The sequence below is a fragment of the Hyla sarda genome, chromosome 9, assembly GCF_029499605.1.
Source record: "Hyla sarda isolate aHylSar1 chromosome 9, aHylSar1.hap1, whole genome shotgun sequence".
Lineage (NCBI taxonomy): Eukaryota > Metazoa > Chordata > Amphibia > Anura > Hylidae > Hyla > Hyla sarda.
In genome coordinates this window covers 26,730,357-26,756,707 of record NC_079197.1, presented here as the reverse complement: position 1 = coordinate 26,756,707, position 26,351 = coordinate 26,730,357, and the positions used below count along the sequence as shown (strand labels likewise).

The window sequence follows — 26,351 nt, the reverse complement described above, 5'->3', positions numbered from 1 at the left end:
TTCCCCCGTAGTATACAGCAGCTGATAAGTACTGGAAGATTAAGATGTTTAAATAGAAGTAATTTACAAATCTGTTCTTTCTGGCAGCAGTTGATTTTCTAAAAAAAAAAAAAATTCCATCAGAGTACCCCTTTAAGCAGTGATTCCCAACCGCGGTGCCGCGGCACACGTGTGTGCCGTTCAGCACTGCCCGTGGTGCCGCGAGATTTTGCCGTGATTTTTTAATTTTTTATTATTATTATTTTTTTAAATGTCCCGCCCCGGCCTGACGGCGCAGGGGGGAAGGGAAGTCTGCGTGCGCACTGCGCGCACAGCGTCCCCCTGCATCTCCTCCCGTCTCCTGTGTTCCGCTCCGTCTCCCGCGTCCCCCGTGTTCCCCCCCCTCCTTCCTCCTCTGTTCCCTGTGTCCCCCGCGTCCCCCTCCTTCACCCTCCGTCCCCCTCTCCCTTATGGCGCAGGGAGCCGAAAATGGGTCCCTGCCTGGGGCGGAACGAGCTGCACCTGCGCCGGACTCCCGTGCCTGCTGTGGAACTGCAAGCTGCGCGGGCCGGCTTGCTTAAGGTACCGTACCCTTTCCACCCCTCTGTTCACCTTCTCAACCCTGTCTAAACCCCCCCCCCCCCACCGTCACCCAGGTCCACCCTCTGTCCCCCCCCTGTCAGCCATGTCTGCCTACCCCTGTCACCCCCCCCCCCCGTCAGCCATGTCCGCCTTGTCCACCTCCCTGTCCATCTCTATCACCCTTCCCCCCCCCTGTCACCCATGTAATCCCACCCAGTCACCCATGTAATCCCACCCAGTCACCCATGTAATGCCACCCAGTCACCCATGTCCACCCTCCCCCAGTCACCCATGTCCACCCTCCCCCAGTCACCCATGTCCACCCTCCCCCAGTCACCCATGTCCACCCTCCCCCAGTCACCCATGTCCACCCTCCCCCTGTCACCCATGTCCACCCTCCCCCTGTCACCCATGTCCACCCTCCCCCTGTCACCCATGTCCACCCTCCCCCTGTCACCATGTCCACCCTCCCCCGTCACCCATGTCCACCCTCCCCCTGTCACCCATGTCCACCCTCCCCCTTTCACCCATGTCCACCCTCCCCCTGTCACCCATGTCCACCCTCCCCCTGTTACTCATGTCCACACCCCCCGTCACTCATGTCCACCCCCTCTCACACATGTCCCCCCACCTATCATCCCCGTCACCCATTTCCACCCTCCTGTCATCCATGTCTGCCTTGTCCACTCCCCAGTCTACCCTGTCACCCATGTCCACCCTCCCTGTCACCCATGTCCACCCTCCCTGTCACCCATGTTCACCTTCATGTCACCCATGTCCCCCCCCACCTATCATCCCAGTCACCCATGTCCACCTCCCCTCTCACCCATGTCCACCCTCCTGTCATCCATGTCTGCCTTGTCCACCCCCCGTCCATCTCTGTCACTCATGTTTACCCCCGTCTACCCCCGTAGTCTACCCTGTCACCCATGTCCACCCTCCTGTTCACCCATCTGTCCCTTTGTCACCCCAGTCCACCCCTCTCTGTCACTCCTGTCCTTCTTTTACCCCCATGTCCACCCCTCTGACCCCCTGTCACCCCTATGCCCCCGTCACCCATGTTCACTCTTCTACACCCATCTATCACCCTTGTACACCTCCCTACACCCCTCTGTACACTCCTCTACACCCCTCTGTCACCCATGTACACTTCTCTACAGCCCTCTGTCACCCATGTACACTTCTCTACACCCCTCTGTCACCCATGTACACTTCTCTACACCCCTCTGTCACCCATGTACACTCCTCTACACCCCTCTGTCACCCATGTACACTCAACTACACCCCTTTGTCACCCATGTACACTCCTCTACACCCCTCTGTCACCCATGTCAACCCATCTGTCACCCATGTACACTCCTCTACACCCCTTTGTACACTCCTCAACACCACTCTGTACACTCCTCTACACCCCTGTCACCCATGTACGCTCCTCTACACCCCTTTCACCCATGTATGCTCCTCTACATCCCTGTCACCCATGTACACTCTTCTGCACCCCTCTGTCACCCATGTACACTCCTCTATACCCCTTTTTCACCCATGTACACTCCTCTACACCCCTGTCACCCATATACACTCCTCTATACCCCTCTGTCACTCATGTACACTCCTCTATACCCGTCACCCATGTACACTCCTCTATACCCCTGTCACCCATGTACACTCCTCTACACCCATCTGTCACCCATGTACACTCCTCTATACCCCTCTGTCACTCATGTACACTCCTTTACACCCATCTGTCCACTCCTCTACACCCCTGTCACCCATCTACGCTCCTATACACCCCTTTGTACATTCCTCTACACCCCTTTCACCCATGTATGCTCCTCTACACCCTCTGTCACCCATGTACACTCCTCTATACCCGTCACCCATGTACACTCCTCTATACCCCTCTGTCACCCATGTACACTCCTCTACACCCATTTGTCACACATGTACACTACTCTACACCCCTTTGTACACTCCTCAACACCACTCTGTACACTCCTCTACAGCCCTGTCACCCATGTATGCTTCTCTACACCCCTTTCACCCATGTATGCTCCTCTACACCCCTGTCACCCATGTACACTCCTCTATACCCGTCACCCATGTACACTCCTCTATACTCCTCTGTCACCCATGTACACTCCTCTACACCCCTTTGTACACTCCTCAACACCACTCTGTACACTCCTCAACACCCCTGTCACCCATGTACGCTCCTCTACACCCCCTTCACCCATGTACGCTCCTCTACACCCCTTTCACCCATGTATGCTCCTCTACACCCCTCTGTCACCCATGTACACTCCTCTATACCCCTCTGTCACCCATGTACACTCCTTTACACCCCTCTGTCACCCATGTACACCCATCTGTCACCCATGTACACTCCTCTACACCCATCTGTCCACTCCTCTACACCCCTGTCACCCATGTACGCTCCTATACACCCCTTTGTACATTCCTCTACACCCCTTTCACCCATGTATGCTCCTCTACACCCCTGTCAGCCATGTACACTCCTCTACACCCCTCTGTCACCCATGTACACCCCTCTGTCACCCATGTACACTCCTCTATACCCCTCTGTCACTCATGTACAGTCCTCTATACCCCTCTGTCTCCCATGTACACCCCTCTGTCACCCATGTACACTCCTCTATACCCCTCTGTCACTCATGTACAGTCCTCTACACCTCTCTGTCACCCATGTACATCCATCTGTCACCCATGGACACTCCTCTACACCCCTGTCACCCATGTACGCTCCTCTATACCCCTGTCACCCATGTACGCTCCTCTACACCCCTCTGAACGCTCCTCTACACCCCTCCGTCACCCATGTACGCTCCTCTACACCCCTCTAAACCCCTCTGTCACCCATGTACACTCCTCTAAACCCTTCTGTCACCCATGTCCACCCCTCTGTCACCCATATCCACTCTTCTACACCCCTCTGTCACCCATGTAAAAAAAAAAAGAAAAAAAAGTTTGGCGCCTAATAGATTTATTTTGCAGGTTTAAAGGTGAAGAATTGTGTGTGGAAGAAATCGTGATGATGGCCCAGACCAGATGGAGAAGAGAAGGCAACGATGCAAATTAGAGAAGACGTCATTGGTGAGTTGCTGTATAAAGCAGCACTTTAAACTACATAAATAGATATAGTGCATTGCGTTTTTTATCGTTTTTCCTTTTTTTTTTTTCTTGCTTGTCAACCTCGGTAGCGGTGCCCCGAGGAAAAAAAAATTTCCGAGGTGTGCCCCGACCCGAAAAAGGTTGGGAAACACTGCCTTTAAGGCTGGAGCTTCATGGTTGATTTTGGCTGTGATATGGGTCTGGCGATTAAATATAATTTTGTCTCTTTCCCTGAAGCATGCTAAATGGCAGCTAGTGTGGATGACACAGCTGCGACTGTGACCATTAATCCTTCCTAGGTGGATTTTTGGTGATTGTTTCATTGCGGCCGCAGCTACATACATGGTGTCGCAACATGACCCCATTCACTTACATTGGGTACGTGGTTCAGGGAAAGTGAGCTGTGTCCGGCCAAAGTCACTGTGTAGCCCTAGTCTACTATACTCAATGGCCCAGTTGCCCATAGCAACCAATCAGATCACATCTTTTATTCTTAACAAGGCCTGTGAAAAATGAAAGAAGCGATCTGATTGGTTGCTATGGGCAATTGGTCAACTTTGCCTCTCCACGGGTTTTGATAAATCTCCCCCGATGGGTATATCGGCCTATGTATTTGCATTCCATATTTGGGTTCACAAACATATACACCTGGCATATAGAAAAGCGTGATGTGAATGAGGCCTCATAGTGATCTTCTCACTGCCCCAATACTTTTCAGCAGCCAAGAGCAGCCCTGATGTATTCACCATAAGTACCTTTGTATACGACCTGCTGGAAACTTCGATTTTTTTTTTTCCGTTTTACCTTTTGATATTACTTTGCAACTTACAAAGACGACAATAATAAATAATAAGAATCTCAATATAAAATCATTTTTAGCCAGACTGTATCATGGAATGACAAAACTGTAGAAGGAGTATGGGTAAAAGACCTCCAGCCACCATTTTAACACTTCGGACCCCCATGATGACAATGCGGGGTCTGATGAGCAACCCATATCCACCAGCAACTGTCTGTCCTGATCACGCCATCTAAAGGGTCACACCATCATTGATCACGCCATCTAAAGGGTTAAAGGGGTACTCCCGTGCTCCAGCCTTCTAAACATCCGGTTCAGAAGGCATAGAGCAGCGGCTGTGGTCACGACGTCCCGGTCACGCCCCCTCATGACGTCTCGGCACACCCCCTCCATTGATGTCAACCGCGGCTGCTGTTCCATGCCTTTTAAACCAGATGTTCAGGAGGCTTGGGCACTTGGGTACCCCTTTAATGGCAGTACTAGGTTGCAGCAACGTAAATGTATGTCACATGTCCTGTGGGGGGTAAATGACAAAATAAAAATCACAAACTATAATAATGTAAACAAAACATAAACATATTTGGTATCACTGCATGCGGAAATGTCTGAACCATAAAAAATATAACATTAATGAAGCTGCATTGTAAACAGCGTAAACAAAAACAAAAAAAACACCAAACACCAGAACTGATGATTCATATTCGCTTCATATGCCAGAAAAAAATGAATAAAAGTGATCAATGTGCCATTTAAACAAAAATAATACCAATAAATACTATAGATCACAGTGCAAAAATGAGTCCTCATACAGCGCTGTATATGGAAAAATAAAATCATTAGTAGGGGTGGATTACCCCAGCAGAACAGATAGTCTTGTGGTGACTGGGGTGTTGCAGTATGTAGCAGGGTCTGGTGGTATTAACCCAGGGGGCAAGATGTTGTTAACCCCTTAATGTTCATGACGCCAGGATGTGGTTATTCCGGTATGGTAACTGCCGCCAACCAACCCAAAAATGGTTTTGTAATAAAGGAATGTCCACAGCAAGGATTCTGAATAAACTGGAACTTTTACTTGAAATGCTTAGGGAACAGTCTTTACAATTATGCAACAGGGTCACAGGATACCTCGCAGGCTTACTGGGACTTGTAGTTACTGAGATATTTAGGCAGGCCACTGTGCTACTAATATATTCCTTAGCTGAGTAGTAGTCAGGATTTGTAGAGAGAATTGTAACTCACGTTTTAGAAGTGGCTGCTGTTCCTTAGACTTTGGCCTAGATGCAATTGTGCAGGAATTTATGCTGCTTTAGTGTACAGGATGAGAAGCAGGAACTAAGAGAGCGAGAATAGAGACTACAGCCCCTTATATACTAGGCGGCTGGACTAAAGCCCATTAGTTGCTAATACCTGGGGTTCCTGTGCCCATGGAACTCTGGGTATATCACATGACAGGAGGTCACATGACCAAGGAAGGTCCTATACATGGTATACAAACTATACAGCTTTATACATACAGGCAATATGTACACAATGCAAATACATTACATTTATCTAAGGCAACAAGGGGGGAGCCTTGCAGGAGAGCCCTATGGACTCATGGGACTCTTCCTGAGGGGACAGGACAAGGTCCTGTACCGGGATACCACAAACCCCCTTACTTAACCCCTTAAGGACACAGGGTTTTTTCGTTTTTTCATTTTCATTTTTTCCTCATCACCTTCTAAAAATCATAACGCTTTCAATTTTGCATGTAAAATTCCATATGATGGCTTATTTTTTGCGCCACCAATTCTACTTTGCAGTGACTTTAGTCATTTTACCCAAAAATCCACGGCAAAACGAAAAAAAATTAATTGTGCGACAAAATTGAAGAAAATATGTCATTTTGTAAATTTGGGGGCTTCCGTTTCTACGCAGTGCATTTTTCAGTACAAATAACACCTTATCTTTATTCTGTTGGTCCATACGGTTAAATTTATACCCTACTTATATAGGTTGGATATTGTCGTACTTCGGAAATCATAACTACATGCAGGAAAATGTATATGTTAAAAATTCTCATCTTCTAACCCCTATAACTGTTTTATTTTTCTGCATTCAGGCCAATATGAGGACTCATTTTTTGCGCCGTGTTCTGAAGTTTTTATCGGCACCATTTTTGTATTGATCGGACTTTTTGATTGCTTTTTATCCATTTTTTCAACCAAACCAAAAAGACGCTATTTTGGACTTTGGAATTTTTTTGCGCGTACGCCAATGATCTTGCGATTTAAATGGGCACTGTCACCAACTTTATTTTTTGATATGTTGTAGTACTTATGTACTACAACATATCTCTAATATACTTTTATTATTTCCGCCACTGTGACGTGGTTTTTTGCGCCCCCGTAGATCCATGCGTCCGCTCCTCCCCCAGCTCTCCGAAGATTTCCAAAGCTAGAGCTGGGGGAGGGCAGAGCAAGGGGAGGGAGGAGGTTTACGCCCCCTCCCTCATCTCCCCTCCCTGAGCTCGGCTGGACGCAGATCTCTACGGCACACCCCCTCCCTGAGGACATAGATCGCCACGGCAGGTCCCCTTCCTCATCTCCCCTCCCTGAGGACGTAAATCTCCACGGCAGGTCCCCTCCCTCACCGCCGCCTCGTCGCCGCCGCTGTCCCTGCACGCCCGCTGCCAGACTCTGCAGTAAGTGTAATTTGGGGGGGGTTGTGATGGAGGGAACGGGGCATGGCGGGGGGTAGAGACGGAGGGGACGGGCTAGCTCCGCATGTAACTAATAGTTTATCTACACAGGGTGCCTCCAGCTGTTTCAATACTACAACTCCCAGCATGCCCTGACAGCCAATAAATGTCAGGGCAAGCTGGGAGTTGTAGTGATGAAACAGCTGGAGGCACCCTGTGTAGATGAACTAAGGTAGATTGGCAATAGGCAGGGACAGAAAAAAAAAAATAGGATGGTGGGAGCTACCCTTTAATTAACAATATATTTTTATAATTCGGACATTTCTACATATGAGCTGCATCAGCTCCAGCAATGTTTGATAATCCTGATTCTTCACCCCTGGTCAGGCACGGCACCATATGATGGTTTCTGTCTGAGGCTGTAGGATCATTGACCGTATATCTTGGATCCTCACTCGGCTGATTTCCCCCTGGTGGTTGACGAATTTCTGACTTGATTGGGGGCGCTGACCTGTAGACTTGATGGGGTGCGCTGTCGCTGCTGGGCAGTTAAGGTACGCTAGCCCTTTAAGAACAGTTGCGGCATTCCGAAGCAGCTTAAGCGGCCTGCTTCCGAGCTTCCCGGTATCTGCTGTACTGCCCGGACCCTTCTTCTGGTCCCTGCAGAGTCTGTGCAGCGGAGGTTTGTTATAGCAATGCGTGTGCAGCTGCCGGAACTTTAGATTTTCGCTGCGCCTGGAGGACTTCCGGTTTGGTCCGGGCAAGAAATCCTTCCCCTCTGCAACACCGGAGGCAAACTTTTCGTTCCTTCTGGCTGACATTGGAGGCATGCCTGCACAGGACCAGCAGGGCAGAGCTGCTGCAGCTCGTGCACGCGGGATGGTCTGGAACTGATTTTAACTCTTTCAGGTATCGCAGCGAATACACAGTATTTTTCACCTTCCCCCTTACTTTTTACAGTGCCCCGGCAAAACACAATTTCAGTAACAATGTCCTGTACACTTTTGGGCGCAATTTCGGTTGCAACTTGCGACAATCCCGGACAATTTTGCCAACACAGTTGTGAATAGGGGGAGTACAAATGGCACTTGTAATAACGGTATACACCCGTTTTTCGTTGTGGGTGGTCTGGGTAGCTAAGTTATTAAAGGCACACATCCGTATCCTGTTCGTAGGATGCCAAAAGCTATGTGGTGACTGGGGTGTTGCAGTATGAAGAAGGGTCTGGTGGTTTTAACCCTGGGGGGCAAGATGTTGTTAACCCCTTAATGTTCGTGACGCCAGGATGTGGTTATTCCGGTATGGTAACCGCCGTCAACCAACTCAAAAACGGTTTTGTAATAAAGGAATGTCCACAGCAAGGATTCTGAATAAACTGGAACTTTTACTTGAAATGCTTATGGAACAGTCTTTACAATTTTGCAGTTCCTTCAGTATAATGTATAGATGCCGCCAGCCGCTCTTCTATGGTCCCCTGCACTGCCATATATAATATATATATACAGTAACCCCCGACCTACGATGGCCCCGACATATGATGAAATCGACATACGATGGCCTCTCAGAGGCCATCGCATGTCGATGTCAGCATCGACATACGATCCTTTTTTATGTCGGGGCCATCGCATTAAGTGCTATCCGGCAGCGCCAAATGCTTAAGCTGCTGCCGGATAGCAGCTTAATGTTCCCCGTGTGGTGCGGTAAGTATTACTTACCCCTCCACGATGCTCCGGGGTGCACTCCGGGTCCAGCGCTGGTCTTCCGGTGTCTTCTCGGCCCTCTACGATGACGTCAATACGCTGCTGCGCACGTCATCCAATAGGAATGGCGTACGCAGCGGCGTAATGACGTCGCTACGCAGGCCCAGTAAGGCCTTGCGGAAGAAAGCAGAGTACCGGAGAAGACAGCAGAGGACCGGAGAAGACAGCGGAGGACCGGAGAAGACAGCGGAGGACCCAGCGGAGGCCCGGGGACACCATCTCGAGCGGCGGGGACAGGTGAGTACAGCTTCCTATACTTTACATTGCACGAATCCCTCAACATACTATGGATTCGACAAACGATGGCTCGTTTGGAACGAATTACCATCGTATATTGAGGGACCACTGTGTATATATATATATATATATAAAAACACCTATTCATATTTCCTGCAGAAAGCTGTGATTGGCCAGATGGTTCCAGCCAATCACAACTCTCTGTGGGAAATATGAATAGGTGTATATATACGTCAGTGCAGGGGAACATAGAAGAGCGGCCGGCCGCATCTATGCGTTATACAGGAGGATCACAGCGGGTGTCAGGAGTGACATCCGCTGTGATCTTCCATTAACTGCAGGTACTACAGCTCCCAACATGGAGCAGAGTGTGCTCCATGATGGGAGCAGTAGTACCTGCATTTAAGGACAGATCACAGCGGGTGTCACTCCTGACACCCGCTGTGATCGTCATATCTATTGCAGAGATGTGGAGCGGCTTTCTCCTGCGCTCTGCATCTCTGCACTATACTCCGGTCAGTGATATGAATAGAACATCACACATTCATATTTCCCTCAGAGCTGTGATTGGCTGCAACCATCCGGTCAATCCCCACTCTGGGTAGAAAATATGAATGAGTGATGTTCTATTCATATCACTGGCTGGAGTATAGTGCAGAGATGCGAGCGCTGTATAGAGCCGCTCCGCATCTCTGCTATATTATGGACGATCGCATTTGGTGTCAGGACTGACACCCGGGGCAATATGTCTATTAGTACAGGTACTCCTACTCCCATCATCGAACAGTCTGTTCCATGCTGGGAGTAGTAGTACTACCTAAAAAATAAAAAAAATTGAGAGAAAAAAAGTGAAAAAAAACACACTTTATTAAAAATGTATTAAAAGTTCATTATAAAAAATAAATATTTCCTTAAATACATTTTTTCCCATCCCTACTGCATCTTTTTTTTTTTGGTACCCAACACATTTTGAAAAAAAAACCAAAGGGGCCAAAAATGCAATTTCAACCTAAATGCAAAAACGCCAGAAAAAACATCAGACGCAGGAAATTGCACTGGCGTTTTTTCAGACGTTTTTTCAGTAAAAAAAAAATAAGTGGAATTCCAGCCTAAGTATCATTTTGATCAGTATCACCCGCACTACAAGCCTGTATGACAGGTAAGTGCAGGTGATACTGATGACAGATTTCCCTTAAGATTATAGAGGATTTTAGTTTTGTTTGCTGAACGTCCAGCCCAATTTTGGTTAGTTGAGTATTGACAACTGTGGAGAGAGACACTGGACCTTATGCGAGGAAATAGAGTCACTAATGCACGTAGTAGGGTGAGAAAAAGAGAGAAGCATGGAGACGACTTCTTCTGTTAGGCTATGTTTACACAGCAGAAATTCTCCATCGTGCACACGGTGGAAACCCCAACTCCATCGTCCACAGGAACATTGAACCTGTTCAAAGTTCTGTGGATTCCACTTGGAAATACATTGCCGTCTATGGAGATGGTGCATTTCCAAGCGGTCCAAATGCCGCCGAAAAAAGAAAATGTGCGGAATGTACACCCGTGTTTTCTGAGCGAACATTCCACACACTTTAAGCCATGTGAACATAGTCTTAATGAGGGAGATTTATCAAAACCTGTGCAGAGGAAAAATTCACCAGTTCCCCATAGTGACCAATCAGATCACTTTATTTAAAAATGAAAGAAGCAATCTGATTGGTTGCTATGGGTAACTGATCAACTTTTCCTCTGTACAGGTTTTGATCAATCTCCCCCCATTGTGTCAAATTCTTTAAGTGAACAAGGAAATGTGGGAGGGAAGGGGGGGTCTGGGAGATAATTTCTTGCAGGGGGTTGTAATTTATCACTGGAATATTGTATTGGGTTAATAGATAATGTGGAGGTAAAATACATTTGTTTGGCGCGGTGAAGGGCAAAGTTATAAGTTTCAAACATGAACTTCTAATGGAGAAAATCTGCTAACATCTCTTAAAAGACAATACAGAAATTTAGGTGCACTACTGTGGTAGATGTATACAATGACATTGGCTAATCCCTCAACACTGATGTTAAAATTGAGACATTCGCCAGTGTATCCTTATATTAAGGACACACCAGAGCCCGCACACCAACGCCAAGGTTTCTCAGATGGCACGGGACCTAACGCTAACCTACCTGTGCGTAATAAGCAAAAACCAGGGGCCAGTGGGCAATTACAGCAGCACTAGGCCGAAATGCAGCCTGCTCCCAGTTCCCTCCAGCGTGACTAAGCACACATACAATGGAAGGGGGGAGAGAGGCTACAAGCCCCACCAAAGTTGGCTGATATAGGTGCATGGCCTCACAGGTGCAACCCTAATGCTGCCTGGAAAATGTTCAAGGCGCATTAACATATGGAGTTTACACACCTCCACGTTTTTGCCTATTACGCACAGGTAGGTTAGCGTTAGGTCCCGTGCCATCTGAGAAACCTTGGCGTTGGTGTGCGGGCTCTGGTGTGTCCTTAATATAAGGATACACTGGCGAATGTCTCAATTTTAACATCAGTGTTGAGGGATAGCCAATGTCATTGTATACATCTACCACAGTAGTGCATCCATATTCTTGTATTGTATTATTCTAATTGTTACACATCCACACCGTTTATCTGGTGTAGGATTCTATTGTGGCACTTGTAGTCCGCTGCAGGCATCCTCCATTGTATGCATTTTTATGCTGGGGATCGCCCCTAGCAACGGACTACAAGGGCAGGATCTGCTCCCCCAGTATATATGCACAACTGCATTTGGGGTTGAGCACCTCCAGCCATTTGAGACCACATTTTTTGTTGTTGTCATCTCTTAAAAGACGTTCGGCACACCTCCAGCACCAACGAAGAAAGTGAGTTCAAGGAGTATGGCACGGTTGCTGCCATCAGTGTTGGAAGGGTAAGAGTATAGGGGGTGGACTAATTCAAGAACCAAAGCCATATAAATCCAAAACCAGAGTACAAGAGACAACCACTAGAGAGCAGCACTGAAGCCTGTGCAGGTACTTTATACGGCAATATATACAGAGTAAGAAGGGAGATAGGTCCACCACATAAACGACAACACATAGTCACTGAAGTGAACGTGTCTTCTGCCATGTCACGGAGGTCCAAGAGTTCAGACAATAGGAAAGTCCAAGAGTTCAAATTATAGGAAAGTGAATTCCATTAACTGGTGATCGAAAATCATAGGCCCAGATTTATCCTACTGTGTGAGAGAAAAAGTGGAGTGATTTGTTTACTGAGCTGTGATTGGTCGCTGTGGAAAAATCACTCCCCTTTTTATAGCCATAGACTCCACCAATGTGATCACATGTCCTGGATTTACCGGTCAAAAACAAGGAATTCCACCACAATAACAAGTCATTGGACGCTACGAGTTAAATTTGCAGAGTAAACAACCAAGGCCTATATATTGTAATAAGTTCTTTGGGGAGTATTTCGCAAGGACGTGTCTGGACTTGTCTACCACTCCTTTGGGACAAACAGTGGGGGGTCACATGGCCTATATATAAGTGAAGGAAATTTATTTGGAAAGTGCAGAAGTGCAGACTGGGTCGAAGGACATTTCTAAATTTCTTCACCATGTGCGTGTTACCACTAATCCTACTCGGAATGTTTTCCAGGCTCTGTAGCAGTGACCAATCATGTCCGGGTGAGTACTTCATATATACTGTATATACACATTTATCTGGCAGTAGATATAAAACCTGTATATCATTACTGTGTTTACTCATTGTGATTGTATAGTGGTTTTTGCTGCCTTTATTAGACATACAGTAGTAGAGTGGTGCCTGTGGGGAGTTTTTTTTGGGCAGGAAACAGATGCGGGGAAATGTTAGCAATTCAGTCCAAATATATACCGTAATCACAGAAGAAAAAAAGAAATGGAAAAAATCCGGCACTGTCTCTTTAAACCTAGTAAGTGATAAGTGCAGTAATGGAACCAATGTTTGCAGTCAGACTTGATCCTGTGAGTGGTGCTACACGCTGAACAGTGCAGAGCATAATAGAATCACATAAAGAAGGAAGCGGAGCAACTCACCCAGATGGTCAAAGATGATACAGCTTGTCAGGTCACGATCAGGCGACGCAGGAGCGTGGAGGCGGAAGGTGGAACGGGGGAATCAGGTGTCGGGCCACAGCCGTATCGCACCTTGTGGTGCTTCGTCAGGCCCCTGCAACGCAGGGGCCTAACGAAGCTCCACAAGGTGCGATACGGCTGTGTCCCGAATCCTGATTCCCCCCTTTCCACCTTCCGTCTCCACACTCCTACGTCGCCTGATCGTGACCTGACAAGCTGTATCATCTTTGAGAGCAAACGGAGCGGGGGAACCCCTGGCGTAGTGGCGCCTTGACGGGGGTTTTAGTGGCCCTCCCAGATGTTAGTAAGGGGTAATGTGGTTAGAGGTATATTTCAAGGGAATGGGGGTTAAAGGGTTAAATGGCTGCTGCTCCTTTAAGGGACAGTAGCAGGTGGCTCGAGAGTGGGGTGAAAGGGATATCATCTGGAGGGGAGGGGGAGGAGTGTATATAGGGGGGTGCCCGAGGGGGGGAGGGTACAGTGGTCCCTCAACATACGATAGTAATTCGTTCCAAACGAGCCATCGTTTGTCGAATCCATCGTATGTTGAGGGATTCGTGCAATGTAAAGTATAGGAAGCTGTACTCACCTGTCCCCGCCGCTCCCGATGGTGATCCCGGGCCTCCGCTGGGCTCTCCGCTATCTTCTTCGGTCCTCCGCTGTCTTCTCCAGTCCTCTTCTGTCTTCTCCGGTCCTCTTCTGTCTTCCGCAAGGCCTTACTGGGCCTGCGTAGCGACGTCATTACGCCGCTGCGTACGCCATTCCTATTGGATGGCGTGCGCAGCAGCGTATTGACATCATCGGAGAGGGCCGAGAAGACACCGGAAGACCAGCACTGGACCCGGAGGGCACCCCAGAGCATTGTGGAGGGGTAAGTAATACTTACCGCACCACACGGGGAACATTAAGCTGCTATCCGGCAGCAGCTTAAGCATTTGGCCCTGCCGGATAGCACTTAATGCGATGGCCCTGACATAAAAAAGCATTGTATGTCGATGCTGACATCGACATGCGATGGCCTCTGAGAGGCCATCGTATGTCGATTTCATCATATGTTGGGGCCATCGTAGGTCAGGGGGTCACTGTACTCACCAGTCGGCGTGTAGAATCGAGAAGAAGGTCCCGCCCGCCCGCCCTCTTTTAAACGCTTGGTGGGTGGGATTCTGATAAGGGGGAGGCATGTGAAAGGGTCCCGGGGGAGCTAGTAGTTTGAAAAATAAATGTTTGAGATGGTTCAATTGGGCCTCCTGGTGGTGGTTCTGGGCCTCAGGAGTTCGAGGGATTGTGCAGAAGGTTACCGGGGTGCCCCCGGGCCAGGGGCTCGCGGCCAGGGGTAAGAAGCGTGTTGCACAAATCCGGTTGGGGGAGGGGAGTGCCCTCCAGTTTGGTTATGTTTATATGTAAATATTCAAATGTTATTTATTGGTTTGTTAAATAAATGGGCCACACGGCCCAATTTTCCCACAGCAGGTGTCAGTGTCTTTTCTATTGGGTGAAGGGGTTGTTACTTGGTTAAGAGTGGGTTAGATAGGAAGGGATGTATCTAAAATCCCATCCAGTCATGACCATCGGGGTGAGTTGCTCCGCTTCCTTCTTTATGTGATTCTATCAGTCCAAATATACTTTGCTAAGGAAATCTTCACCATTTGGTAGCTGGTGGGTGAATTTAGGAAAGCTTGGATACTCACGTATAATGAACTGCAGTGTCCTATGACGGGATGTAGATCTAGTGGAGACAATTAAAGTGTTACTAGTGAAGGTTTCTCTCCTCTGACTAGATTCACTCCTTTTTGGAAGCAGACAAAAAAAGTTGTGGAATATCCCTTTATTATGGATGACACCTACGCCTCCAGAAGGACAAAAATCTATAAAAACAACAACATTGTCACAAGGATAGAAATAAAAAGCTAATGCAAGTACATAGAATTGCTGGGACATAAATGAAAATAATATACTGTATACATCTCACATATATAACAGCACTAGTGATGTCAGTAACCTGATAAAAAAAAAAAAAAACAGTGTCCAATGATTCACTAGTATGTCGGACCATCATCATCATGGTAAAATAGCCTGTTCTATGTTTCTAATATATTGGGATAGTTCCTGTCGACTCACCTTGTCCTTCATTTTCTATGTACTTGCTCGTCTCTTACACATTTTCAGCTTTGTTTTTATTCATTAATCATTTATTTATATTGTTTTTTTTAATGACAGAAGTGAAAGTTTTGGGGATTGGGGACTCAGACAAATTAACAATTCTTAGAGGCTGTCCTGGTCATCCCGGCCTTCCAGGTCAAAAAGGAGATGTTGGGACTCTGGGAGAAAAAGGTTGGTAAAATCAAGAGACTATTGAAGTTGATGGGTATTGTATGTGGTCCTTATTGTAGCTGCCAATAGATATTTATAGAATATTTGCGTCTTCATCAAGACTCAGTGGTGTCAAGCAGGACCTGGAATAGGACCTCATTGTTTGTTCTCTTGTACGCCACTATATACGGTAAATCTATTGCTATATTTTCCAGGGCAAAAGGGATCTGTGGGGGAGCCAGGAAAAGTCGGACCCCCAGGCGTAAAAGGTTAGTTTAGAATTTGTAATAATGTCTATAATAACAAGCACTCATATGTCAGCAGGAACATACAAGATCTATGGTCCTTTAGATGGCAGGGACAGAAAAATTATATCCCTGTCATCATAAATAGCAAAGAGAATGTATAGCTCTATATCTGCCGGTGTTTGTGTCTTCATTCAAAGGAGAACAAATAACTGTACAGTGTATGGGCAGTGTGAGGTAGTTCCTATATTACAGTCACCAAGAAATATCCATAAATATTAATATAATATTTATATGACTGCTAGGGGCCCAAGGTTGATATTGTGTCTATTTTATTGGATCATAAGAATCTGCACAGGGATGTGGTGTTATGCAGCAGGGGCCCCTCTTCTATATACCAGGCTGAATAAAGATATATTGCTCCGTTTTTTCAAGGAGAAAGAGGATTTGTGGGGGAACCAGGAAAGGATGGACCTGCAGGACAAAAAGGTTAGTAAAGACCTCCTAAGAATATATATATATATGTCAATCGGAGAAAGAAAAAAGAGGGAGCACTCACTGCGCAGGGATGACATCAAGTGGTGTCTTTATTCTTTAGCATCGGTGCGGTGCGTGTGCATCGTGGAGCGGGACGCCAGGAGCTCACGAGCTGGAATGGTGAACAGCTGCTTTCGCACTGAGCGCAGGTAAATGCACCTTCCTCGCTCACGTCAAGGAAAAGGGGTGTTACACTTCAGTGAAAACAGTGAATTAAAAACATATTCAAGCAAAACCAATATCACAAACCTGGACAAACTAAGTTAAACAAATACATTCATCTCTAACCTGTCATTTAGACCTGGATTAGGGCGCATGCACACCACGTTTTTGTTATACAGTTCCCGAATACGGTTTCAAGTTAAAAACTGTATGGAACTGTATAGAAAACTGTATGCATTGACTTAACATTGTAAACTGTATGTCAAATGCATCACCCAGTTTAGTCCGTTTTGCATTTCATACGGTTTTGTCCAGTTTCTTACCCGTACCCAAAACTGTAGTCTATCACGTTTCTTCGTCCGGGTGAAAAACTGTATTAAACCGTATACGTTTTTTTTAAACATGGGAGTCAATGGTAACCGTACAGAACTGTATGTGCGTACGGTTCCATCAGGTTTTCACCATACGGTTTTTGACTTTGCACAGTGAAACTTTATTCAAAATGGAGTGAAAAATAAAAAACGTATACGTTTTTTTTCTTAAAAAACAGATGCAACCGGACATCATTTTTCAAACTGTATACGGTTTTCAACCATATATGGGTTAAAATTTGTACACACTTTTTGATACAGTTTAGTCAGGTTTTGAGGAATCCATTTTTCATAAAAAACCTGATACAGGAACTGTATTGCAAAAACGTGGTGTGCATGCACCCTTAGGCCGGTTCACATCACGTTTTCTCCCATACGGGAGCGCATACGTCAGGGGGGAGCTGAAACCTGCGCTCCCGTATGCCTTTCTATGTGCTCCCGTATGTAATTCATTTCAATGAGTCGGCCGGAGTGAAACGTTCGGTCCGGTCGGCTCATTTTTGCGCCGTATGCGCTTTTACAACCGGACCTAAAACCTTGGTTGACCACAGTTTTAGGTCCGGGGAAAAAGCGCATACTGCACAAAAATTAGCCGACCGGACTGAACGTTTCACAGCAGCCGACTCATTGAAATTAATTACATACGGGAGCACATAGAAAGGCATACGGGAGCGCGAGGTTTCAGCTCCCCCCTGACGTATGCGCTCCCGTATGGGAGAAAACGTGATGTGAACCAGCCCTTACCCAGGGTGTTTGTCTTTATTATCCAGATCCCTTCTTTTTTCAAAAGGCTGTTTCGGACATCTATGCCGACCTTTGAATGTAAGATTTCGAGAGCATGCAAACTCCCTAAAAACGGGAAAAGGCTCTCCTAGATTAATACAACATATGAGAGAAGTACACGGGAGCGACCCAAAAACCATGCACTTTTTCAGCATTAAACGGGTAACCGCAGCGTATGGCATAGATGTCCGAAACAGCCTTTTGAAAAAAGAAGTGATCTGGATAATAAAGACAAACACCCTGGGTAATCCAGGTCTAAATGACAGGTTAGAGATGAATGTATTTGTTTAACTTAGTTTGTCCAGGTTTGTGATTTTGGTTTTGCTTGAATATGTTTTTAATTCACTGTTTTCACTGAAGTGTAACACCCCTTTTCTGTGACGTGAGCGAGGAAGGTGCATTTACCTGCGCTCAGGTGGCAGACGAAGCACCGCTTGATCAGTGCGAAAGCAGCTGTTCACCATTCCTGCTCGTGAGCTCCTGGCGTCCCGCTCCACGATGCACACGCACCGCACCGATGCTAAAGAATAAAGACACCACTTGATGTCATCCCTGCGCAGTGAGTGGGACGGCTCAGTATATATTAGGAAGTGATGTTAGAGGAGCCGGTTGGCGGTGCATCAGTGCTCTGAGGGGTAAAGGAAAGCCCCTAGTGCACCGAACAGCCTAATTTGCATATCAATAAACAGCACACTGAAGCTCCATATTAAAGGTACTGTAATGCTTATGCCATAACATGCTGTCAGATACCCTAAAATGTCTTGTCATTATATTTTGATTCATCTCAAGGACTATCTGAGTTTTTTTGTTTTTACTTGTGGGGGGGGGGGGGGGGGCTATAAAAGTGGAAGAGAAGCTGAGCTCTATGATATACAGCTTAATAACATTTTCGGAGCAGGATTACTGAGTAAAGAGCAGAGTAAATCCAGACAGGACTCCTAGGAGAGACAGTGAGAGTCTTGATTGCCCCGCCCACACATGCCGATTGTACTGGTGTGTACAGAGAAGGCTGTCGATCACTCAGTGGGGGTGGAGTTATCAGGACTCTCAATGTCTCTCCTAGGAGTCCTCTGCTGTGTGGAGACATGGAATGAGATCTGATCTTGTATTGCACGCTTTCATAGATATATACGTATATGTCTTTCTTTTTAGGAGAGAAAGGAGAAAGTGGTGTGAGTGAGGGAGGCTATGGTAAGTTAGATTTCTATTTGACAACTCAACTTCTGCTCCATTCATATCTAAAGTCTATGTTGCACAGAATGTCACCTTAACCACACAAAAAAAGAGAAAAAAACTTAAAAAAAAAGGATTCCTTCTTACCGCCCACTGTGAAAATGCTTGTTCTACACTTCAGTACTTTAACGTATGCACTGCTCAAAAATAAAGGGAACACTTAACCCCTTAAGGACTCAGCTCATTTTCACCTTAAGGACTGTGCCCTTTTTTGCAATTCTGACCCCTGTCACTTTATTAACAACTCTAAGATGCTTTTACCGATTATTCTGATTCTGAGATTGTTTTTTCGTGACATATTCTACTTTATTTTAGTCGTTACTTGCATCCTTTCATGGTGAAAAATCCCAAAATGTCATGAAAAGTTCACACTGAGCACATATGACAGAGTCTGGAGATGCTGTGGAGAATGTTCTGCTGCCTGCAACATCCTCCAGCATGATCGGTTTGGCGTTGGGTCAGTAATGGTGTGGGGTGGCATTTCTTTGGGGGGCTGCACAGCCCTCCATGTACTTGCCAGAGGTAGCCTGACTGCCATTAGGTACCAAGATGAGATCCTCAGACCCCTTGTGAGACCATATGCTGGTGCGGTTGGCCCTGGGTTCCTCCTAATACAAGACAATGCTAGACCTCATGTGACTGGAGTGTGTCAGCAGTTCCTGCAAGAGGAAGGCATTGATGCTATGGACTGGCCGCCCGTTCCACAGACCTTAATCCGATTGAGCACATCTGGGACATCATGTCTCGCTCCATCCACCAATGCCACGTTGCACCTCAGACTGTCCAGGAGTTGGCGGATGCTTTAATCATCAGGAGCATGTCCAGGCGTTGTAGGGAGGTCATACGGGCACGTGGAGGCCACACACACTACTGAGCCTCATTTTTTACTTGTTTTAAGGACATTACATAAAGTTGGATCCGCCTGTAGTGGGGTTTTCCACTTTGATTTTGAGTGTGACTCCATATCCAGACCTCCATGGGCTGATAGATTTGATTTCCATTGATCATTTTTGGGTGATTTTGTTGTCCGCACATTCAACTATGTAAAGACGAAAGTATTTCATACGATTAGTTAATTCATTCAGATCTAGGATGTGTTATCTTAGTGTTCCCTTTATTTTTTTGAGCAGTGTAATTGATGGGGAGTTACAGTAACAGGCAAAATGCCCTCCCCCATTGACTTGCCATCCTCAGAATGCCCTCTAGTCAATAAAACATAAAACCCATTTTTCATAAATTTACAGGGGGTGTCTGCTTTAGACAATCCAATCTTATTCCCATAGGTAGGAGAAGTATTACACAGGTCCCACTGAACTCAATGGACTATCTGTGTACTACGTCTTTCTATCTACTCTCTGCAGGTTTATAGATGACATGGAGAACCTCAGCCCTCACAGGGTTTTTGAAGATCATTTTTATAAGCCTGACAACATCTGTCAATGTAACATAGTAATGTGGTGGCCCAGTACAGGAGTTGTACCCCTGCACCCTTACTGCCCTGTCAGGCAAACTCTATTCAGTGACCCCTGGGACCCCCTTCGCTTATGTGCCCTAACTAGTTAAGCAGTGCCTATGTATTGTAATGTTGCTATGTGTTGTAACCAATGAAGGTACCAGTGACCATGTGACCTACAGGATGACCTATGGGACCCCTCCAGAGTCTCCCCCATATAAGCCCTGGGAGGAGCTAGCTCAGTCTCTTTGTAAAACCACACCCCGGTGTCACGAACACAAGGGGTTAATGCCACCTGCCCCTAGGGTAATTCCATCTGCCCTCATATCACCTCACCACAGTAACAAAGTTCATAAGGTTGAAAAAAGACCAGAGTTCATCATGTTCAACCTATAACCCTAATGAGTCCCTACTGGGTTGATTCAGAGGAAGGCAAAAAACCCTCATACTAGAGGTAAAAATTCCTTCCCGACTCCAAAATGGCATCAGAATAAATCTCTGGATCAACGTTCTGTCCGTATAAATCTAGAATCCATTACCAGCAATGTTATTACTGTCCAAAAATTATTTTTATAAATGTCTCCAAGCTGTCAGGAACTGCAAAGAAGTCCAGAACCAGGGGGCAGTGCTCAGTGACTGGTACACCATATACCCGGATGGCAGCCAGCCCCTGAAGGTCCTGTGTGATATGGACACCGATGGAGGGGGGTGGATTGTAAGTATTTGCATGATGTGGATGTGAAGTCACAATTTGATTAATAAAAACCTTTGTTTAAAGAGACTGTAAATCCATATGTTCTTTTGAGTAAAAGAAAATCTTTCTGTAATAGGACTTTCTATAGTTCCTAGGATACTGGTGGACTTTTTGTAGGCTTTGTTATCTAGTCCAGGCCTATTCTTATCTATGACTTACAGTGTATAGACATATACATGATAATCTCCTATACTTTTCCTGCTTTAGGTAATACAGAGACGTTGGGACGGGTCAGTGGACTTCTTCCGTACTTGGGATGCTTATAAGAAAGGGTTTGGAAGTCGGCTAAATGAATTTTGGCTGGGAAATGATAATATTCATCAAATAACTTCAACAGGTAATATATAAACATATGAATAGGCTACACATAGACTTTTCAGCGTATTGCTGGACCCAGTACAATGGATCCAAGCTTGAGATTCATAAGTGGCTATTATTGGCATATTATGGACTAGTTGACCTTAGTTGACCAACAGTTATCTCCATCAGGCTAGGTTTCCATTGTTTTTTTTTTTCTGGGTTTTTTTTTATACCAAAAACGGCAGAAAAATTGCTAGAAAAACTGCCACAGATTTTCCCTGCGTTTTTTTCTGGCGTTTTTGCCTTTGAGTGGAATTTGCATTTTTTTTGGCCCCTTTGGCATATTTTTTTTTTTTTCAAAGTTTGTTGGGTTCCAAAAAAAAAAAAAAAAAGAAAAAGGATGCAGTAGGGATGGAAAAATGTATTTCATGAAATTTATCTTTTTTATAACAAAATTTTTATTAATTTTTAGACAGGGATCAATTTATGTGGGCAGGCAGGGAACTAAAATTGTAGCCGACAATAATAAAAAATGTAGAAAAAGGCCATTTAAATGTAAAAATAATATATATTTTATAATTAATTTTGTTAACATTTTTTTTAGTAATGTATTTTAATAATGTGTTTAATAAAGTGTGTGTTTTTAACTTTTTTTCTTTATTATTTACATTTTTTAGGTAGTACTACTACTCCCAGCATGGAACACACTGTTCCATGATTGGAGAAGTGGTTCCTGTACTAATAGACAGATCTCCCCGGGTGTCAGGAGTGACACTTAATGCGATCGTAATATCTATTGCAGAGATGCGGAGAGGCTCTATACCGCGCTCGCATCTCTGCTCTGTACTCCGGCCGGCCATTGATGTGAATAGAAATTCACATCATTCATTCATATTTTCGGCCCAGAGTTGTGATTGGCCAGATGGTTGCAACCAATCACAGCTCTGTGGGAAATATGAATAGGTTTATATCTATACAACAGTGCAGGGCACCATAGAAGAGCGGCCGGCCGCATCTATACATTATAAAGGAGGACCGCAACAGGTGTCAGAAGTGACACCCAGGGTAATCTGTCATTAAGTACATGTACTATGACTGCCATCATGGAACAGTGTTCCATGCTGGGAGTAGTAGTACTACCTAAACAATGTAAAAAATAAAGAAAAAAGTGAAAAACACACACACACTTTATTTAACACAATATTAAAATACATTATTAATAAATGTTTAACAAAATTAATTATAACAAATATATTATTTTCATATTTAAATGTCCCCTTTCTAAATTTTTATTATTGTCGACTACATTTTTAGTTCCCTGCCTGCCCACATAAATTAATCTCTGTTTAACAATTAATAAAAAATGTTGTTATAAAAAAGATAAATTTTGTTAGATCCAATTTTTTCCTTCACTACTGTATCTTTTTTATTATTATTTTTTAATGGTACTCTACAAAATTTTAATAAAAAAAAAGGTATCTCCATCACTTTTTTTGGATCGCTAAAGTCCAAAAAAGAATAAAAACCGCCCGCAAAAACGCCAAAGTTAAAACCCACATGGCTTTTTTTTGGGGGCGTTTTTTCACTCCTATAGACACACCGAAGTCTCAACAAGAGGTCGTTTTTGAAAAACTGCCAAAGAGCCCAAAATAGCAGAAAAACGCCAAAAGTATATAAAAAAAATTCAAACTGAAAAACTCCAAGTGGATCTGGCATTTTGCAGTTCCCTATTGACTTGCAGTCAACATCTGGCCGCAGTGTTTTTAACAAAAAAAAAAAACACAGTGTGGCTGAATGGGCGTTTTTATTGGCGTTTTTGGCAAAAAAAAAAAAAATCAAGTGGAAACCTAGCCTCACCCCTGTGTTTTCTCAATGATGTGAGTTTTGGAGAAACTTTCATAGTTTATTGCAATGTTATACCCAGACTATAGATTCCAGTTACTATATCACCTGCTCATATCTTTCTCTATAAAGGCACATGGGAATTACGTGTTGATCTACAAGATTTTGAAGGTAAAAAGGTGTTCGCCAAGTATTCAAACTTCAAAGTCTTGGATGAATCTGAGAAATATGCATTAATAATAGGATCCTTTCAGGGAGGAACTGCAGGTAAGAGGCAATGAGGCCAAAATGTCCATCATAAAACCTAGTTTCAGGGTAGGGTCACATGTGCCATCACTAAATCCATAATAGAGGAAAGAAATGGACAGCATCCACAACAGAAGGCCTCTTCATATGGCCCTGACGTCACCTCAGTACTCCTCCTCTTTTATACAACACAGTATTAGAAAAGCATAAATAACCACACAAATACAAAAGCCTGAATTAATGTTGTGGTTTACCCAGGGAACATATTGTGTGTGGTGACCCATGGTGATGGCGGGACCACGGGGTGTAGCGGTGTAGGTGGATGGGGCAAGATGGTATTAACCCCTAATGTTCGTGACACCAGAGTGGTTTTTGGGTACCGGAACCACCCAAACGGTATCTCTATTCCGATAGCTAGGCAGTGAAAATGAGAGTCCACAACCAGCTTATGGTTTAACGGAGGCTTTACTGAGGTCAGATAGGTGTTATTATCTTCACAGCTAGAACAGAATCCCAGAGAGGTGACCAGGAACAAAGAAGGACCTTGCAGCTTGCTGGGACCAATTAGACTTGTAATAGAAGTGACTTGAGGCTTGACTAGATAGGTCCTTCTGTGTGACAGAAGACATAGACTTTACTTACTGGAATGACTGTAGATGTAAGGCCTTCCAGGTGCTGGACACTGGCACTGAGACATCTTTTGTTGGCTGTTCCTCAGCAAGAGTGATGGTAGAAGAGCAGAGAGAGAGAATTGTAGTGGCCACCCCCTTATATAGAGGGGGGCTGAGCCAAAGCCCATTGGTCAGGCTGCGGGTCATGTGTTAAACTGGTGCCCTCTGGGTAACATCATGTGATAACATAACATGTGACATTTCACAGGTCCTTTAGATGACATCTCACTGGTCCTTTATACTGTCTATATATTAAGACACTGACTATCCATAAAATAGAATAGATAACATCACAGTAACAGCAGGGGAGACACTGCAGGAGAGCCCCCAGGTCACTGAGGGACTCAACCTGACAGGGTCTAATGGTAGTGCAGGACCATGTCCTATACTGGGACATTATACATGCATATGTCCTATGAGTCCTGGGCAGCCTCTGCCTGTATGTAAGGATCTATTATAGTCTCAAAATCGGTTATACATTGCTCAAATAGGTCAAATGTAGAAAAACCACAGTCACATGTGATGGCGTAAGCTACAAACTGAGTTTTAAACCTGATGATTGATCTTTGCACTCACTTCTGTGTATGTCTGGGATTGTGGGCAATGTTTTCAGCATTAATAAATCTATAGACATGGGGATGAATGAATGTTTAGTGTATGATTAATTGTTTTTATATTTGTCTCTGTATTTCGCAGGAGATTCTATGGGAGGTCTAAGCAACACCAAGTTTAGTACTAAAGATGAAGACAACGACACTTTTGAGACCAGCAGCTGTTCCCAAGCACATAAAGGTGGCTGGTGGTATACCAAATGTCATGGAGCCAACCTGAATGGATTATACCACCGAGGAGAGCACACATCCTACGCAGATGGCATCAACTGGTCTTCTGCAAGAGGGTATAACTACTCATTCAAGCAGGCAGAAATGAAGATTAGAGCGGTTTCAAAATAAAATGCTCACCTGATGGAATTATTCTAAAGGCCACAACAATAGATAGGTTATGTTCACACAATGGAATATCGGTGCAGAATTCCGCAGAAAAATTCCACATGGACATTCTGCAGCAGCAAAGTTCCATTGATTTCAATGGGATTCTGCTGCGCTGTGCACACAACGGAATTTCTGCTGCAGATGTTTCTGCTGCGGAAATCCCCATTTCGGAGTCCACAGAAAGAACAGACATGTCTAGTCTTTCTACGGAGTCTGCACTGTAATGGATTGCTGTCTATGAGAGAGCGCATTGCCGAGCGGTCTTAGCACTGCCATATTCTGCTGGTGCTCCGCTGTCGGTGAAATGTCTGCATAACAGATCAATCCCACTGGGGAGAACAGGATCCCAACAATTGCAGCAATGAGTCCCAGATCAACATCCATGGAAGTGAATGTGAGTCCAAAGGAAAAGTGGAAAAAACAACAGCTGTATCGCAAATTGCGCAAAACTAAAGAAGGGACACGGTAAAGTGAACTAAAAATAAACGTATATAAACACGTTTTCAGAGATTTGTCTCCTACCACAAGGCATAAAGTCCACAAACATACATTTATTGTTGGCGCCTCTAGCTCTACAATATGGCGCCAACTAACAATACTAAAATGCATCTAAACATATGGAGTAAATACATAAACAAATTCCATAAAAATTGCAACCAATAATAATAATAATAATAAACTTAAACATGCAAGTTTATTATCATTATTATAATTGGATGAAATTTGTTTACAGTTTACATGGTTCACATAGTTTACTACAAAAATGGTTTGTGTCTCTGGCTGTCCAGGCATGATGGGCGAAACGTACGTTGGGGTAGGAGGAGGGGGGGGGTGTGGCTGCATGGCCGGAGGACTTTATGTTGTTTTTTTCATTCTCTTCTTGTGAATTCCTTATTCATTTTATTTTTCCTTTTAGGATATGCATTGGTGTTTCACTGTTACATTTTTTACTTCTTATACCTATATCTACATTCTGTAATTGTATTCAGTGATCCCTTTTATATTCTTGTAGTTTTTTGTACACCACTAATTCCCTGTACTCCATGTATTTCCATGCATTTTGTCTGCCCCCATCTTCTGTGACTGCTATTGTAGTGCCTTGTTTTATCCTTTCCTATTTTTAATTTTTTGTATGTATATTTTACATATGTGTTTAATAAAGTTATCTACATTTTACATG

The 26,351-nt window shown here is 44.9% G+C and overlaps 1 protein-coding gene across 2 annotated transcripts; it reads left to right on the top strand.

Moving 5' to 3' along the window:
• The first annotated feature begins 424 nt into the window (after window positions 1-424).
• LOC130290478 (ficolin-1-like) lies at window positions 425-26,351 on the top strand. 2 transcript variants are annotated; one of them, XM_056538167.1, is made up of 10 exons: window positions 425-561; window positions 3,574-3,672; window positions 15,490-15,603; window positions 15,798-15,851; window positions 16,263-16,316; window positions 18,833-18,871; window positions 20,954-21,081; window positions 21,328-21,457; window positions 23,395-23,529; window positions 24,876-26,351. In XM_056538167.1, the coding sequence occupies exons 2-10, from the start codon at window positions 3,648-3,650 to the stop codon at window positions 25,130-25,132; spliced, it is 936 nt and encodes a 311-aa protein (XP_056394142.1). In that variant the 5' UTR covers window positions 425-561; window positions 3,574-3,647; the 3' UTR covers window positions 25,133-26,351. The 2 variants fall into 2 exon arrangements, with proteins under 2 accessions (XP_056394142.1, XP_056394141.1); XM_056538166.1 differs by lacking the exons at window positions 425-561; window positions 3,574-3,672 and adding an exon at window positions 11,843-12,843.

What these genes read in the sequence shown, in the direction of transcription:
- LOC130290478 (XM_056538166.1), top strand. Translation starts at nt 12,774, where the DNA reads ATGTGCGTGTTACCACTAATCCTACTCGGAATGTTTTCCAGGCTCTGT. An exon ending in CAGTGACCAATCATGTCCGG is followed by an intron (nt 12,844 to 15,489) that starts GTGAGTACTTCA and finishes TTTTAATGACAG; the next exon opens with AAGTGAAAGTTTTGGGGATT. An exon ending in TGGACCTGCAGGACAAAAAG is followed by an intron (nt 16,317 to 18,832) that starts GTTAGTAAAGAC and finishes CTTTCTTTTTAG; the next exon opens with GAGAGAAAGGAGAAAGTGGT.